The sequence below is a fragment of the Nelumbo nucifera genome, chromosome 4, assembly GCF_055504915.1.
Source record: "Nelumbo nucifera cultivar China Antique chromosome 4, China Antique-T2T, whole genome shotgun sequence".
Taxonomy (NCBI): Eukaryota; Viridiplantae; Streptophyta; class Magnoliopsida; order Proteales; family Nelumbonaceae; genus Nelumbo; species Nelumbo nucifera.
This window is the reverse complement of record NC_142652.1, coordinates 85,156,837-85,174,117: the sequence shown is the minus strand read 5'-3', so window position 1 is coordinate 85,174,117 and position 17,281 is coordinate 85,156,837. Positions and strand designations below refer to the sequence as shown.

The window sequence follows — 17,281 nt, the reverse complement described above, 5'->3', positions numbered from 1 at the left end:
AGCAAAGTAACATCTCACAATACAGCCCAGTACAATCTTGTTTTTGAATCTGTTATTTGCAATTATCTTTGTGGTTAGCATTTTATAATGTCTAGGTACTAGTATTTTGAATAATTATTTATGCATAGACTGAACTGTTTTTTTTTTTTTTGATGAATAAGAAGATTTTATTATAGAAAGAAGATAAAAAGTTACAACTGTTTAGGGAGAGGCATGAGCTGCAACCTCTCCTAACAGACTAAAAATAAATCAAATTACAACTGTGCCCAATACAATTGTTCCCTATTTGCCCCTTGCTTGGCTATGCTGTCAGCCATACCATTAACTGATCTCCCCACCCGTTGTATCCTTGCACATATATTCCTTGTATTTCACTTGAATTTTTTCAGTTCATTTTTGTAACACCAGACAACATTCTCTGGGTTCTGCAGCCACCCCACCACCACCTTAGAGTCACCTTCTATTAGTAGCTGTTGCACTCCTAGCTGTACTGCAAATTGTACCCCATGGAGGGCATCTAGTAATTCTGCCCTAGAGGAGTCCCCCTTGAATTGTTGAACACTAATTTTCCCTTGTTTTCCTTGTAGATCATAGAGGTATGGAAAGATTTTATTATTATGTTACCTATTGCAGCTTAATAGTTAAGATAAACTGATGGTGAATTGGCGGCATCCATATCTTTGTGCTGGGGCAATACTCAGCTAGTGAGGTATTAACTGAAGTGCGTCAATGGCTGGTTGAAAACTATTTCCAAACCCCCTCTTTGGCCTGGGTTGGCCCTGGCTGTTGAGAATATCTAGAAGGGCTCCCTGTTGAAAAGATAAAAGGAATCGACGATATAGATTTCTTTGTACTTGAAGTTTTAATTTTCCTCCCCTTTAGAGTTTGTGTATGAGTTTGTACATCTTTCTGTGGGAGATTATTTTATTTAGCTTTTGATCTTTCTCTTTGTAATTTGCAAGGACCAAATCCTGCCTGCATCTGGGTTTGGGGGGGTTATGGGTTGGGGGATGGGCTACCCCCGGTTGTGTAGCCCTTCAAAAGATATCAGAAAAAGATCTTTCTCTTTGTGTTTCTTTTTTAATTTTTTTAGTGACTACAGATTTGGCTTCCCAAGCTCCTGTTTTACTGTATAGTAATGCATTTACTGGTTATAACAGAGTATTTTGTGCAGGTTAATGATGCTGTCCTTGCAGGCAATAACACCCTTGTTTCATGTTCTTCAGACACAACCCTTAAGGTTCATAAACTCTGAAAAATTAGTATTGCATTGTTAATATTCACCAAAAATATGTACTGTCATTATTGACCTTCTTGCTTCATTGGTGTATGCCAGACATGGAATTGCTTGTCTGACGGAGCTTGTAGCAGAACTCTGCGCCAACATACTGACTATGTCACTTGTCTTGCTACTGCTAAAAAAAATGTAATTGCTTACTCAACTTTTGAAAGTATTGTTGAAAGGGTTCCTTTTTAATATTTTGCACATTATTTTGTATTCATGAGAGCAGTAATTTTGATTTGGTCACCATGAGTTTCTGATCTTTTTGTAGTGTCATGCATTTTAGAGCAATATTGTTGCCTCGGGTGGACTTGGTGGGGAGGTTTTCATATGGGATCTTGAAGCTGCCCTTGTTCCTGTCTCAAAGTCAGCTGAGACCATGGAGGATGATTGCGAAAATGGTATTATTAGTGCTGGAAATTCTGGGATGCCAATTACAGGTCTTTGTTCAATTAGTTCAGCCAGCAGTATATCTCTCCACACGACTCAGTCACATGGATATAGTCCTATTGCTGCCAAAGGCCATAAAGAGTCAGTCTATGCATTGGCAATGAATGACAGTGGAAGCTTACTTGTTTCTGGAGGAACTGAAAAGGTAAACCGATAGTTACAGTTAGCTTCCCCGTGATTTTGGTGTTATTTGGTCTTACCCCTCATAATTGGTCTTAGTTGTCTATACTCTATATTGAGTTGAAGGGGTTAAGGGTCACTTGGACACCCCCTGTAGTTTCACATATTTACTAAGACCTACTCTCTAGTTTGCATATTACTAAAGCACGTCCTATAGTTTGCAACCACTTTACTTAATAGACCTTCCATCAGGAACCATTTATATTTTCATCTTGGAATGGTCATGTAACCTTTTAAAATGTGTGGAAAATGTGAAAGGGCATATGCTCAGGGTTTTTATTCCAAAAGTACCCCTAGTAGTTATTGTATCTACCTTTTAGAAACAAAATCCACCCCCACATTATAACTTGGTCTAGAGATAGCATGTAGTGCATGTGATATGAGAATTTCTGGAGGTATTGTTGGAATAAAAAACCTTGGAGCCTTGTCCTTTCACATTTTCACTCATTTTAAGAGGTAAAATAACTGTTAGTGTCGATTGTGTAGGGGTATTTTAGTCTTTATAGTTATGTTTTAAAGCTGATGTGTAATGTTCTGTTAGTTGATGTGTCTCATACTTAAGTAGGGGCAAAGGAGTCTTGCTTTTATGAATAGAAACATATAAATTAAATCTGGCCGGCTAGAGAGGTGATCATTCTCTCTAGTTCGAACTAGAATTCTTCTTCTTCTTCTACTTCTTCTTCTAGTCTTTCTATTATCTCTTCAACTCTAATTCTAACAGAATTCTAGTGCAGATTAGGTTTATAATATGGTATCAGAGCCATTGTGACAAAACCCTAATCTGCCCAGAATTCTGGTTTTCTCGCATTCAGCCTAGGTTTTTTTATTTTTTCTTCATCATCGAGTGGAGATAGGGAAAGGGGCTGAAAAGGAGTGTCACCCTCTTCCCTTGGAGGTTTCTATGCCTCCAGTCAGCAAGTTTGTGGGTGTTTGCAGTGATTCGTTGGAAGCCCCCCCTAATCGATGGTGAGAAGAGGGCTGGTTTGAGTGATGCAGTGGAGTGTTGAGTGTAGGTTGATTTTTTGGTGATTAGGTAAGTGGGTTTTGTGCAGTTTTCAGTGTGGATCAAATGGGTAGTGAGTTCCAAGTAGTGTGGTGAGAATTCTGGTTGTTGTGTATTAGGGTTTTGTGCAGATTTCAGTGTGGATCGAATGGTTAGTGAGTTCCAAGTAGTGTGGTGAGAATTCAGGTAGTTGTGTAGTAGGGTTGTGTGTGGAGAGTGAAGAATTCAGCAACAAGTGGTGCTGAGTGCAGTGTGGTGAGAGGTGAATTAGGAAGAATTTTTTTTTCAGCTATGGGAGATAACAATGAAAACAAAACTAGTGTAGTGGTTCCCACCGACTACCTGAATGTTCAAATGACTTCTATCAAATTGAATGGGGAAAACTATGTGTCTTGGGCGAAATCTGTAGAAGTCTTTCTTAAAGCTAAGAAGAAAGTGAAGCATATAAGGGAAGAAAAACCCTCTACTAAGTCTCAAGAGTATGGTGATTGGGAACAAGAGGATGCATAGATTATAACCTGGTTATGGAATAGTATGGAACCCAAGATCAATATGAATTTCATGTTTCTTGATAAAACCAAGGAAGTTTGGGACCATACTAAGAAGTTGTATTCGGGACAAGACAACACAACTAGAGTGTATTAGCTTTATCAGGATTACTTTAATCTGCAATAGGGTAATCAGAGTTTTGAGGAGTACTATGTTAGCATGAGAAACCTTCACAATGAGCTGAATGTGTACCATCCTCTCACCTCAGATGTTAAAATTTAGCAACTGCAGAGAGAACAACTAGATGTGACTATATTTTTTGGTAGGACTGAAATCTGAATATGAACCAGTGAGGGCACAAATACTAGGAGGGTCAGCTCTTCCATCCTTAGAAGAGGTGTTTGCTCTTCTTCGGAGGATCTCTATTGGACCTACAGAGAATTCTAGTATCTCTGATAGGTTGGCCTTTGCAGTGTCAAGAGGAGGAGGCCGTGGTGTTAGAGATGGAGCTCGGGGAGCTCAATCTGGCCGTAGTGGTAGTAGTGGACCGGTGTATGGTCGTAGTGGTGGTGGACCTATGTATAGTCGTGGTGGTGGACGTATTGGAGGTCAAGATTCAGGGGGAGTTCGTGGTAGAGGACATAGTTCTGGTTCAAGAAGATGTATGCACTGTGGTATGGAAGGACATACCATCAATTATTGTTATGATTTGCATGGCCTACCTTCAACTTGGGCAAATCATGCGGTGACCAGTGATGGTAGTTCTAGACAGGAGGGTCATCCAGCTGATTAGATGCCCTCTATAACTTATGTTTGTTAGTAAGTTGACCAGATCTCTTAATTGCTCTATCACTTTTTACCCTTCCTCTTGTGTTTTTCAGGATCTCAAGATGGGGATGAAGATTGGTGGAGGGCATGGAGCTGGTGGACTGTATTACCTTGATGGTGGTGGCAATGCGTCAACAACTCTTTGGACATCTCTTTCTCCTCTTCAATGGCATTGTCGATTTGGTCATCCATCACTTAAAAGTTTTGAAGTCTCTTGTTCCATCGTTGAGTCGTCCTTCTGTTTTGGATTGTGAGTCATGTTAGTTGGGGAAACATTATCGTGTTCCCTTTAGTCGTAGGGTTGATAATTGTATGTCGAGTTCTTTTTCTTTAGTTCATTCAGATGTTTGGGGTCCAAATAAAATAATGTCATATAATGGTTATAAATACTTTGTTATTTTTGTTGATGATTATTCAAGGATGATGTGGCTTTACCTAATGAAAGAAAGGAGTGAATTGTTTTCCATTTCCAAAAAATTTTATGCTGAAATTTGCAACCAATTTGGTGAACACATTATGATTCTCTGTTCCGATAATGGCCGTGAATACTTTTATACACCATTTCAGGAGTATTTGGAACAACATGGCATTATCCATCAGACTTCATGTACCTACACCCCACAACAAAATGGGGTAGCTGAGAGAAAGAACCGTCACCTTTTGGAAACTGCTCGATCCCTTATGCACCATATGAATGTACCTAAACCTTTTTGGAGTGATGCTGTGCTTACATCTTGCTTTTTGATCAACCAGATGCCTATGTCCATCCTTGAAGGTCATTCTCCCTTCACCACTTTGTTTCCTACCTTGTCTCCGTATCCCTTTCCTCCTCGGGCTTTTGGGTGTGTCTGTTTTGTTTATAATCTAGGACCGGGAAGGGACAAGTTAGATGCACGATCCATAAAGTGTATTTTCCTTGGCTATTCTTGGACCCAGAAGGGGTATAAGTGTTATAACCCTAGCTCTCGATGTTCCTTGGTGTGTGCTGATGTTACTTTCTTTGAGTCCACTCCATTTTTCTCGGGGTCAGGTGATGTTTCTTCTTCCTCACCACCACCTCCTCTTCCAGTTCCAGTTGAGGACCCCATTCTACTTGTTCCGGCTGTGACCAAGTGTTTGCCTCCGGTGCAACTTCTTATTGAGCGGCCATCTATTCGTCAAGTGTATACACATCGACAACATGTACTGGCTCCTCCCTAGCTCCATCATCGTCGACAGATCCGACTGTTGTTCCCACACCAACTTCAACCCCAGTTTCTGATCTTGATCTTTCGATTGCTTTGCGGAAAGGTAAATGTGGTTGCACTTTTCATCCTATTTCTAATTATGTTTCTATCACTCACCTTTTTGCTTCCCATCGCCAGTTTATCTCTTTGTTATCTTCTATTACTGTTCCTACGGATGTCCAGGAAGCCCTTGCCTCTCTAGGGTGGCGCCGTGGAATGGAAGAAGAACTCTCTGCCTTAACTCATAATCATACGTGGGATCTCATCACATTTCCTCCTAGTAAGCAGGATGTTGGTTGTAAGTGGGTATACACTGTTAAGTATTTACCTGATGGTAGTATAGAACAGTTAAAAGCTAAACTGGTTGCAAAGGGTATTTCCAATCATATGGTATTGACATCAAGAATGATTTCTTACATGGTGATCTACTTGAGGAAGTCTATATGGAGAACCATCGGGGTTTGTTGCTCAGGAAGAGGATGGTAAGGTGTGTAGACTAAAGAATGCCATTTGTGGACTTAAACAATCTCCTCGTGCGTGGTTTGGTAGGTTCAATGAAGTGGTAAAGAAGTTTGGTATGAAACAGTGTCAAGTTGATCACTCAGTCTTCAGTTGTGACTCGCAGGCTGGAAAGATCTTATTGGTGGTATATGTAGATGATATTGTCATTATCGGGAGTGATAGACTGGAAAGATCTTTCTACAGGAACACGTTCAAACAAAGGACCTTGGTAAACTAAAATACTTCTTGGGGATAGAAGTAGCAAGGTCTAAGCATGGTATTAATTTGTGTCAGAGGAAATATGTTCTTGATTTGTTGGAAGAAACAGGATTATTAGGTGCCAAACCAGCTGAAACACCTATGGAATCAAATACTAAGTTGAGCAGTGATTTGGGTGAAGAGTTTGAAGATCCTGGAAGGTACAAGCGGTTGGTGGGTAAACTAAGCTACCTAAGTATTACCCGACCAGATATTTCATTTGCAGTTAGTGTAGTGAGTTAGTTCATGCAGAAACCTCGGGTTCCACATTGGGATGTAGTTCTAAGGATTGTAAGGTATTTGAAGGGAGCTCCTGGTCGTGGCTTGATATATAAGAGTGGAGGAAAACATGAAATAGAGGAATATACTGATGCTGATTGGGCTGGCTCTATATCTGACAGAAGATCCACTACGGGTTATTGTACTTTCCTTGGGGGTAATTTGGTGACATGGAAAAGTAAGAAACAGACAGTTGTGGCAAGAAGCAGTGCATAAGCAGAATATAGAGCTGTGGCACATACCACTTGTGAATTAGTGTGGCTGAGAAATCTTCTACAGGATATGGGATATTCGATTGACACTCCAATGAAGCTCTATTGTGACAACCAAGCTGCAGTCCACATCTCTTCTAATCCGGTGTTTCATGAGAGAACAAAGCATATAGAAGTTGACTGTCACTTTGTGAAAGAGAAGGTGCTGAGTGGAGTGATAGATACTGCATATGTTAACATGGGAAATCAATGGGCATTTCACCAAAGGATTGAGTCAGGGGAGAGTGGACTACATATGTAACAAGCTGGGACTATATGATACGTGCTCACCAGCTTGAGGGGTAGTGTTAGTGTCGACTGTGTAAGGGTCTTTTAGTCTTTATAGTTATGTTTTAAAGCAGATGTGTAATGTTCTGTTAGTTGATGTGTTCCATACTTAAGTAGGGGCAAAGGAGTCTTTTGTTTTTATGAATAGAAACATAAGTTAAATCTGGCCGACTAGAGAGGTGATCATTCTCTCTAGTTCGAACCAGAATTCTTCTTCTTCTCTATTCTCCTCTCTTCTTCTTCTACTTCTTCTAGTCTTTCTATTATCTCTTCAACTCTAATTCTAACAAAATTCTAGTGCAGATTAGGTTTATAATAATAACCTTTCCCAGACAGAAATACAGACAGTTGCTGACAGAAGGTTGATTAAATAAAGCAGTTGCAAGCTATAGGGGGTGGGGGTGTTTTAATAACACACACTAGAGGATACACTTTAGTAAATAAGTGAAACTATAGGAGGTGTCTAAGTATGTGGTCCGGGGGTTAATTGTATTATTTGATTGCTGGTATTTGGTATCCTAGTTATTTGTTTCATTTTTTTCCTCTCTGCAATCAATTTTCTGGTTTCCATAATCTTCTATGTAGGTTTTGCGTGTTTGGGATCCAAGAACTGGTTCAAAGACAATGAAGCTAAGAGGCCATACTGATAACATCAGGGCTCTGCTTCTGGATCCAACTGGCAGGTCGGTTCAGTTAGATGTGCAATTTATCATGTTCAATTTGTTTAAATTTTTAGCCAAAATTCATTTTCCCATTGACTGTAATTTCCACCGCAACCTGAAAAATGTTATTCATACTTGTTTGTTCTGCTTTTATTATTTGAAATTTGACTTGAAAAATGCAAACACACTTGGTTTCATATAGAGATATGAACCAAGATAATGTGGAAGGGTTGAAGGCATATGTTAGTAACAATAGAGCTCTATAACTAGCAGATTCTAAAACCTGCTTATCAGATCAGAAAGGGAATTTTCACTTCCTAATTGTTAATTATAGTTTTCTTAGTAGTTATCTTTTCTTAATGTTTCTTAATAATCAGTTACTTTTTTCCTTATTTTTTTTCTTAAATGAATGAAAACAATTGGCCTTCCTTTCAACCCTATCATGCAACCTGACCAAGGCTTGTTAATAAGAGACTTCAGAAATTAATGTTCCTGTGAGGACAACCTCGGTCTTGGAGGCATCCACATCCCTTATCGGCTCACTATAGGTCCAAATAACAGAATCATTGTGATCTGTGAACCCCCAAGGTGGATTCCAGATGGTCTAGACTCTAGAGTTCCTAAAGAGAGCTTCTGTCAAAATTCAATTTGATATTTTGAATGGTGGAGGACATGAAGCTAAACCTAGGAAATTTGTGGAATCAGTCACATGGAGATAGTTTTGTACAAGAAAGAAGATGGAGGATGCAAAAGCAAAGAATTAAGACTTCTATTCTTTTAATAAAACATTTATGTTGTTCTGCTTTTTGTATTCTACTCCATTGATGGAGATCTTAATTAGAATAGAAAAGGGTTTAGGGGATTAATCAGAGCCCAAGAAGGTAGGCAATTTCCAAAAGAAAGTCTATGGTTCAAATAATAACAAAAAATTAAAAATTGTTTCGGTGAATATCTTGTGTAGAAGGCAAAGTGTGGTATTATTAATTCTTTAAAATGAGAGGGTGGCAAAGCCCATCTATATACAGTGAGAAACTATACATATGTAGAAACACCTCACAAGAAGTCTCAAGCTTTGAGGAATGCTCCTTATACTTTCAGGCATGGCCCTCAAGGTTGATCCATGAGGCCTTTTCCTTGAGCCTTGCCTCAAGTTGATCCTGAAGGCATAAACCTCATATTTCTTCTAACTCTGAACTCTTTGATTGTCTAGGCACCTCTGTAATGTTTCTTTTATTTTTATTTTTTAATTTTTAAATAAAACCCTAAATCCTAGGGTAATTCCCCAGGTTCCATAGCAACCAGCTATCATCTTTTTCCCAGTAATTGTCAATAATCTTCATGATAAGTTATAAACTTCATATCAGAATATAGAAAATCAATATATTCATGAGAAGAAAAAGAAGAAAGAAAAGAAAATTCAGAAAACACAGGAGCTGAGTTCCTGTTTTAAGGGTTAAAGATAGCTTGACAAACATGTGTGTTGTTTTATCCCTAACAAATAAGAAATTAATAAAAAGAAACTAGTATATAAACCCTCAAGATGAATAATTTAATGCAATAATGTTTATTTTGTGATTATAATCTCAGAAAACAAAAAATATAAGATTATTATATAGCGTCTTGTATAAAAAAGAAAGACACTTGGGCATGGTGATCATCCATGGGAACTTTGTTGCTTAGGTGTCTTGACAACTATGGGTAGGTAGCAGGTGCTAGCTGCCTAGCTCACTGAAAGGGTGCTTGGCACAATGGGTATTGTGCCATTGTGCCTTTAATCTTTGATAAGAACAGAAGCCTTTCTTCTGTCCATTCTGCCCTTCTCATTCTTTCAATCACCATTCTTGAATGGCTCTGGTTGTGAAAAGTAGCAATCTTAAAGCTTACTTTATTCACTCGTAGTTTTCAAGGCGTGAAGGCGAGGCTAGGCAACCATGGGGCACTCAAGCGCCTAGGCGATGAAATCAGAAAATAGGAAGCCTACATGTTTCTACCCCTCATGAGCTAGTTACTTGGTTTTATACATTAACCTACAAACCTCTAAACTAAATTTTCTGCTTATGATTCTTGCAGTTGTACTTAAAGTATGCAACACAGAATATTAGAAATAGAAATTCGGACTTAAAAGAACTGAAGAGGGTGTAGCCCCTGTATTTGGCCAAGAAAAGAAAATGAACTTAAGGAGAAAAGAGGAGGGCGGAGCCCCTGTTTTAGACCAAAAAAAGAAAAAGAACAAGGGGCTCCGCTGCTGTTTTAGACCAAGAAAAACTGGGGAAACACTAAAATAAGAGAAGAAAATGAAAAGAAGGGGGCAGAGCCCCTGTTTCAGACCACCAATGAAGAGGAAAAAATGATGAAAAAACTCAGAGAAATGAAGAAGAAAAGGGGGCAGAACCCCTGTTCCAGGAAAAAAGTGCAGGTAAATGAATTAGTCCAAAAAAAATCATGCAAAAAACATAGGGAAAAGACAAAAAAAAAGAAGAGGGTGATTCACCCTCTATTGGAAAAAACGTAGGGACTGAAAACTGTTCGAAGTTGTTTAGATTTCCTTTTCGGTTATGCAGCATTGCAGCAACAGGTTGGAGTTGGATTGTGTGTGAAACAAATCTGACCAGACAGCTCTCCCTCTTATTTTCAGTTCTGCCATGAAAATAAACCCTAAAAATGACAAAAGGTTTGCTAGTATTCTTCTAATAAAAAGAGTGATAATGTGTGATAGGTTTTATTATAATAAAAAAAAAACAAACCAATAAAAATTATTTGCAGGAAAAGACAAAAAAAAAATCATGTAGATTCACCCCCTATTTCTTCATGCATCCCAAACCAGACCGCCGAGAATTCTTTAAACCTCCACCTCAGAAGACCCCTAAGGGACTCAGAGATTTCTGACTTAATAGCCTTAATCCAAACCCTCAAAGATGCCTACATATCCCCCTCTCATTCTGACACCCGAATATGGACCCTTTACCCAAATGGCGAATTCTCTTCTAAGTCTATGTTCAGGGCTTTGACTGCTGAAGATCAGCATTCCTCTTTTCCTTACAAGAAAATCTGGTGCAGCCACATCCCCTCAAGAATTTGCTTCTTTGTATGGGAAGCCTGTCTCTAGAAAGTTAATACTTGTGATCTCCTACAGAAAAAACTTTTGGGAAGACGCTCCATTTCTCCTCATGTTTGTATTTTATGTCTCAGCAAGGGTGAATTTGCAGATCACATTCTTCTTCATTGCAGTTTCACTCAAAGGATATGGTCCCACTTCTTGAATATGGCAGGGTACAGCTGTGCTTTTCCAAAACACATTATGGACAACTTGAATCAATGGCAAGGAACAGGGCTTAGCAAAAGGGGTAAAGTCTTTTGGCAATCAGTGCCTCATGCAGTGATGTGGGGTGTTTGGGATGAAAGAAACAACCGTATCTTCGACAATAAAAGCAGAACCTTGGAGGTGTTAATCTCAGATATTACCTATTTTTGCATACTTTGGTCGGTGAATTCAGCTATGTTTAAAGGACTTTCAGTTAATGATCTTATCAGAGATATTCACCCCTTTTTGTTTCTGCCTCATCCCCAGCAAACATCCTTGAGGCATCCCGTATCCATCAGTGAAGGTGTGATAACCCTTAATTTTGACGGTTGTGCCTTAGGTAATCCGGGCCTTGCAGGTATTGGTGGCACAGTAAATGACGAAAGGGGTGAAATCTGCTGGACTTTTAGTGGTCCAATCGGTTGGGCCGACTCCACAAAGGCTGAAGTGATGCCTGCTCTCACCGGAATCAGGATAATAAAGAATTTGGGAATTCAGAATTTGATAATTGCAGGTGATTCAGCAAATATGATAAAATGGTTAAGAGACAAAAAAGGGGGCCCTTGGAGACTGTATCACTATCTGACTGAAGCTTGGGATTCTTTGGATGGTTTGAATATTAACTTAGTTTGGATTCCTAGGGATCACAATCATACTGCAGATGGCCTAGCTAAATTTGGTGTGTATTTGGAACATTTGTATAGCGACAAGCTTCCTCCTTTGTAACTTGTAGTGGTTCCCCCCTGCTTTGTATATCTCCTCTTGATCCCCCCCTTTTTGTCTTAATAAATTCTGGTTAAATTTTCTCAAAAAAAAAAAAATAATGTGTCTTGCATCTAGGTGCCTCCTTGGAGTTAAGCGCACACTAGTCGCCTAGGCATGCACCTTTTAAAAAAATTACATGGCGTTTGGGCGAGGTGAAGTTTGAAAACCGCCTAGTCGCCTAGGCACCTACTGAGGCATTGCCTTGACCACTATGATCCACTCTACAACGTGACACTTGTTGTGCCCTCTGTTCTGTTTCACAAGAAACCCTCTTTTAACTTAAAAATTTATATGCAAGTGATGCTAATACTTTTTTGATAGTAAAAGCAAAAATTTCATTAAAAAAAGTATTACAATCTAATCAGATGTTAAGGCAACACCTGCAAGCAACACTAAAACACCAATACATACCAAATAAATCATCCAGATTACAAATTTTAACCCAAAAACTTCCCAAAGCCTGTTGCCAAGGTCCTCTTTGTTGACTTGTTTGAATTCTGGAAGTTCCAATACCCATTCTGAGACAGATTTGCCAACAGCTGTCACCAGCCTATCCAAATTCCTAGCTTTATCTTCAAACACTCTTCTGTTCTTTCCTTCCAGATGTTCCAGCAGAATGCAAAAGGTATGCAGCTCCAAATTAACCTTGCTTTCTTACTTTCTTACTGTCTCTGAGCATTGGCCATGATGAGAAAATCTGTGAAGGAAACCTTGGCTGAAAGTTTCTTACCCCAAACAATGCTGTGAAGAGATTCCATATGAAATCAGAAATTTTGCAAGATATGAACAAATGACTAACTGTTTGAAGCTGAAAAGAGACTCCATATGATGCTAATACTGACAATGGAAGAAAACAAATTTGAGGCTGAGATAAGGCCTAATCACCTTAATGTAACTGAGAGGTTCATGTTTCATCTTTTAAGTTGAGCATCTTATCTGGTGGATATTAAGATTTGTGCCAATTTACTTGCAAAAAATTTCCTTGTATGTTCCATTTTGTGGGTTATGTAATGCCATATGGTCATTTTTTTTTTTGTTTTTTTTGCACCCTTTTTTGCTTCTCTTTTTTGCATGGCTGTCTCAGGACTGCTTTTGTCTTAAGTTTTGGTTTGCACGTTGTTCCTCCTTTTGCTTTAACGCAATACATATTCACTAGTTATAAGGAGAGGAGTTTGACATTGTTGATGAAGAATGAAGTGTTCTATTGGTATGCTGCAGGTGAAAGGGTGAGGCTTGTGCATCTGTGGTTGTTCTGCATTTGGTTCCTGGGCTTAGTTTGTGTGCTTATGCGGATGTTTCAGATTCTGGGTTTTAGCTTTTATGTTTCTTTTGGGGTGGTTGGTTTTGTAAGATATTTGAGGGGTTGTTGTGATGGGATTTGGGTGAAAAAGTTTTGAAAGGAAAGTGTTTGGGAGAATGTTGTTCCTTAGCTTTGTTTGGAGGTGTTTCCTCAACACTTCTCTAGGTTGTATTTTCTTTTTCTTTTTAATGAATTTTCTTTTTTACTTGTAAAAAAATACATATTCACCAGTTATCAAGAAAAAAATCTTACTGGTAAGAAATAGAAAAGGGACAAATGATAAACACACTTATACATGCATAGATACATACATAGCGCCGTTACTTGGTTCAATGGTTAAAACTTGGGCTGACAGGCATGAGAACTTGAGTTTGAGTCTGACACTGGTCACTATGTGTTACTTAAACCATCACATGTTAGAACTCTATCCAGTCCACCCCTCATAAGCCCCAAGATTGCTGGGATCACCCTAAAAATATAACATGTATTGAAAAATGTCTTTTTGTAGTTGTGTTCTGCCTACTGTAGTTTTGTTTTTGATCTGTTTCTCTCTTGTTACTATATCATGTAATGTACCAGTCCCAGAAAAGGGTAAGAAATTGTATCATGTGATGTACTCAGGTTTTTCATCATCATGCTGCAGGTTTTGCTTGTCGGGATCATCTGATTCTATGATCAGGTAAATGTTTCATAAGTATGATGAGGTTAAGGATTCATATCAGATTTGTAATATCATGCTACATATATGTGATTACTTGCTAGGTCAGATGGCTTTAACCATTGTTAGTTGGGTCTTTTATTGTTATCCTCTTTTATTTATCCATTTTTATTGGGAACTTAAATTTTTATTTATCCTTTTTGTTAGACCAAGAATGTCTTTGTATATACGAGGGGAAACCCCTAAGTTACTAGCGAACAATATGATGTATGGTTCTATATGTTTTAACAAAAAAGATTGGGGCTGGGGAAACATAAAAAATTAGGGTGGGCTGCTCTTTTTAAAAAAAAATGGGGAGATGGAACAATATGATGCATGGTTCTATATGTTTTAACAAAAAAGATTGGGGCTGGGGAAACAAAAAAAATTAGGGTAGGCTGCTCTTTCTAAAAAAATTGGGGAGGTGGAACCCCCTTGTCAGGGTGTTGAGAAATGTGGGGCCTTCAAGCTTCGTCTGGATAAACATTTTCAGTATGCCTTTACATGCCTGGAGCTTTCAAACATTCAGGGATGTTGGGGATGCATGTGGGAGTTTTAGGTTCTTCTGGGGTGGTGAGGAAGTTTGCCAGGAAAGCCTTTGAAGAGTTTGAGAGGAGGAAGAGGGAAGAAAGCTTGAAGAAAGGTGTAACTGGAAGAGGAGGGATGTAGGATGAAGATGATGATACGCAGGAGGAGGTGTTTGAAGGTGAAGATTAGAGTCCTGTTTCCGCTAGGCTCTGTTTGCTTGTGTCACAGGTTATCAATTGTGGAGTTGTCTGAGGATCTGGCCCTGGAGTGTTAGATCTCTATGCTGCTAGAGTTTTGTAGTTTGCTGATATTTTTGTGAAAGCTGTGTCACAGTTCGTCTTTTCTTCTCTCAGGTGATATCTTATCACCTTCATTTTGTATTCTTTTATTTTTAATGGAATTCTTATTTACTTTTCCAAAAAATAATCTGTGTCAAGCTGGCAATTGTCCATAAGGCCCTGTACAGTTCAGTTTGCTTGGTGTCATACTCTGCTTAATTTTCACAAGTAGTTGGGGCTAAACAGAACTTGCAAAAGTTTGCAAAATTTAACAAAATGAAGGAAAGCAGGTTTTATAGGTTAATAAAGATGGTTTAAAACAAAGCATAAAATGCATATTTAATAGGAAAGGTTGGTTAGAAGTCTAGAAGGATTTTATGGGGATAGAAAGAATTAAGGTGTTGCCAATAGTTGCTTAATAGCCGAAACAAAGGGTAAGTGAAAGAGATAATGGGGATTAAGAGATCTAGGGGATAAATTGGCAGTTGAGAGAGAAAGTAGAACAGTAGCAGTAGTAAATGATCTGACTGCATTCAGGAATTAGTACCTAGATATAGGAGTCGTACTTCTATGCAGTTGTAGTCAGTACCAGGTGGAGCAAAGGGAATAGTTTTTTTTTTCTTTTTTTTTTTTGGGGGGGGGGGCTTTATAAAATATTGGAGTATTGACAAAACTTTGGGGGGGGGGATCAGAAAAGAAACACAAAGCACAGTATAGAAAAGCTTTGATTTTGTGCAAAAGAAAGTTTGTCTAGTTTTATATAGAAGGTGTAAAATATCTCTTTTAAGATCAATGTTTTCAGGCCAGAGAGATCAGAGAAGAGGAAGAAGAGAGAGAGGAAGAGAGAAGAAAATTGGGATTAAAAAATTATGGCTGGCGGCGCCAGCTATTAGCTTTTATATTAGGGCGACCCAACTTATAAAAATAAGAGGAATTACATGAGTGCCCTTGCGACACTAAAGAATAGAAAAATAAATAAACAGCTAGGAGAAACTAACTGATTTCAAAACTCCCCCTCAAGTTGGGACGTAGATATCAATCATGCCCAACTTGTCACATAAATCATTGTTCCGCGGATGATGTAACCCCTTGGTAAAGATGTCTGCAAGTTGATCTGTGGAATTGACATATGGAGTGCACAATTCCCCATTTATAAGTTTTTCCCTAATAAAATGCTTGTCAACCTCAATATATTTAGTTCTATCATGAAGTACTGGGTTGGCAGCAATATTTATAACAATTTTGTTATCACAATACGAGGATATGGGGCCATCAACAGGAAATCCTAACTCATTCAACAAGTTCTTTATCCACAGCTTCAGCCACTCCATGAGACATTGCTCTATATTCAGCTTCAGCACTAGACCTCGCTACAACATTCTGTTTCTTGCTTCTCCACGTGACTAGGTTTCCTCCCACAAAGGTACAATACCCACCGGTAGACTTTCTGTCATTAACTGATTCGGCCCAGTCAACATCAGTATACACCTCAACCTTCAAGTGGCCATTCTTCTGGAAAAGTAAACCAGCCCCTGGAAACTTCTTTAGGTACCCGAGGATTCTATCGGTTGCCTCTAAGTGTGTAGTCTTAGGAGCATGTATGAATTGGCGAAGAACACCCACAGTATAAGCAACGTCCGACTGTGTCATAGACAAATATAATAGTCTGCCAATAAGTCTTTGGAATTGTTTTACATCCTTGATAGTCTCACCTTGACAATCACCCAATCTGTGGTTCGAATCAATAGGGAAGTCAACAGGCTTGAGTCCAAGTTTTCCTATATCTTGTAATAAATCTAGGATGTATTTTCTTTGAGAAATGAAGATCCCCCTTTTTGAACGGGCCATTTCAATTTCAAGAAAATACTTTAAGGAACCTAGATCCTTCACCTCAAACTGAGTGACTAGGAACTCCTTTAGTCTCTGAATTTCCACTTTCCAATCGCTTGTGATCACTATGTTGTCAACATACACTATCAAGGCTGCAATTTTTCCCTTTCCTTTTTTCACAAATAATGTATGATCAGTCAGACACTGTTTATAACCAATTTGTTGTACAACTAGCTGAAACTTGCTAAACCAAGCTCTCGGTGATTGTTTTAGTCCATACAAGGACTTCTTTAACCTACACACCTCTTTTTGGTCTTGAACATAGAAACTAGGAGGTTGCATCATGTACACCTCTTCTTCAAGATCACCATTCAGGAAGGCATTTTTAATATCTAACTGGTGGAGATCCCAATCAAGGTTAGCAACAAGAGAAAAAGGAACTCTGAAAGAATTCATCTTAGCAACAGGAGCAAATGTCTCTTCATAGTCTACTCCATACACCTGAGTAAACCCTTTCACCACCAACCGAGCTTTGTACCTTTCTACTGTACCATCAACCTTGTGCTTTACTGCAAAAACTCACTTGCAGTGTTGCACCCTACCGGTTCCTTTCCCACAGGAAGGTCCACTAATTCCCATGTACCATTTTTATGCAATGCATCGATCTCTTCTTTCATTGTATCTGTCCATTCTGGTACTAAAAGAGCTTTTGCCACATTTTTTGGGATAGGGACACTATCAATGGAAGAGAGAAAAGCATAAAAGGAGGATGAGATGTTCTCATATGAGATAAAGTGGGAGATAGGATGTTTGGTGGTACAGGACCTAACTCCCTTCCTTTGTGCAATAGGGATGTCAAGGTCATTGGCTGAAGAAGAATCAATA

At 38.8% G+C, this 17,281-nt stretch overlaps 1 protein-coding gene and 1 pseudogene across 8 annotated transcripts in view; both read left to right on the top strand.

Annotated features, from left to right (window-relative positions):
* The window catches only part of LOC104585918 (uncharacterized), a 73,996-nt gene that overhangs the window by 28,881 nt on the left and 27,834 nt on the right, over positions 1 to 17,281 (top strand). For all 8 annotated transcript variants that reach the window (XM_010242966.3, XM_010243000.3, XM_010242992.3 and 5 more), the window contains 5 exons: positions 1,175 to 1,240; positions 1,337 to 1,426; positions 1,569 to 1,877; positions 7,621 to 7,718; positions 13,707 to 13,742. In XM_010242966.3, the coding sequence (XP_010241268.1) occupies positions 1,175 to 1,240; positions 1,337 to 1,426; positions 1,569 to 1,877; positions 7,621 to 7,718; positions 13,707 to 13,742 (599 nt within the window). The remainder of the gene's footprint in view (positions 1 to 1,174; positions 1,241 to 1,336; positions 1,427 to 1,568; positions 1,878 to 7,620; positions 7,719 to 13,706; positions 13,743 to 17,281) is intronic.
* On the top strand, positions 677 to 814 carry LOC148800806 (U4 spliceosomal RNA; annotated as a pseudogene).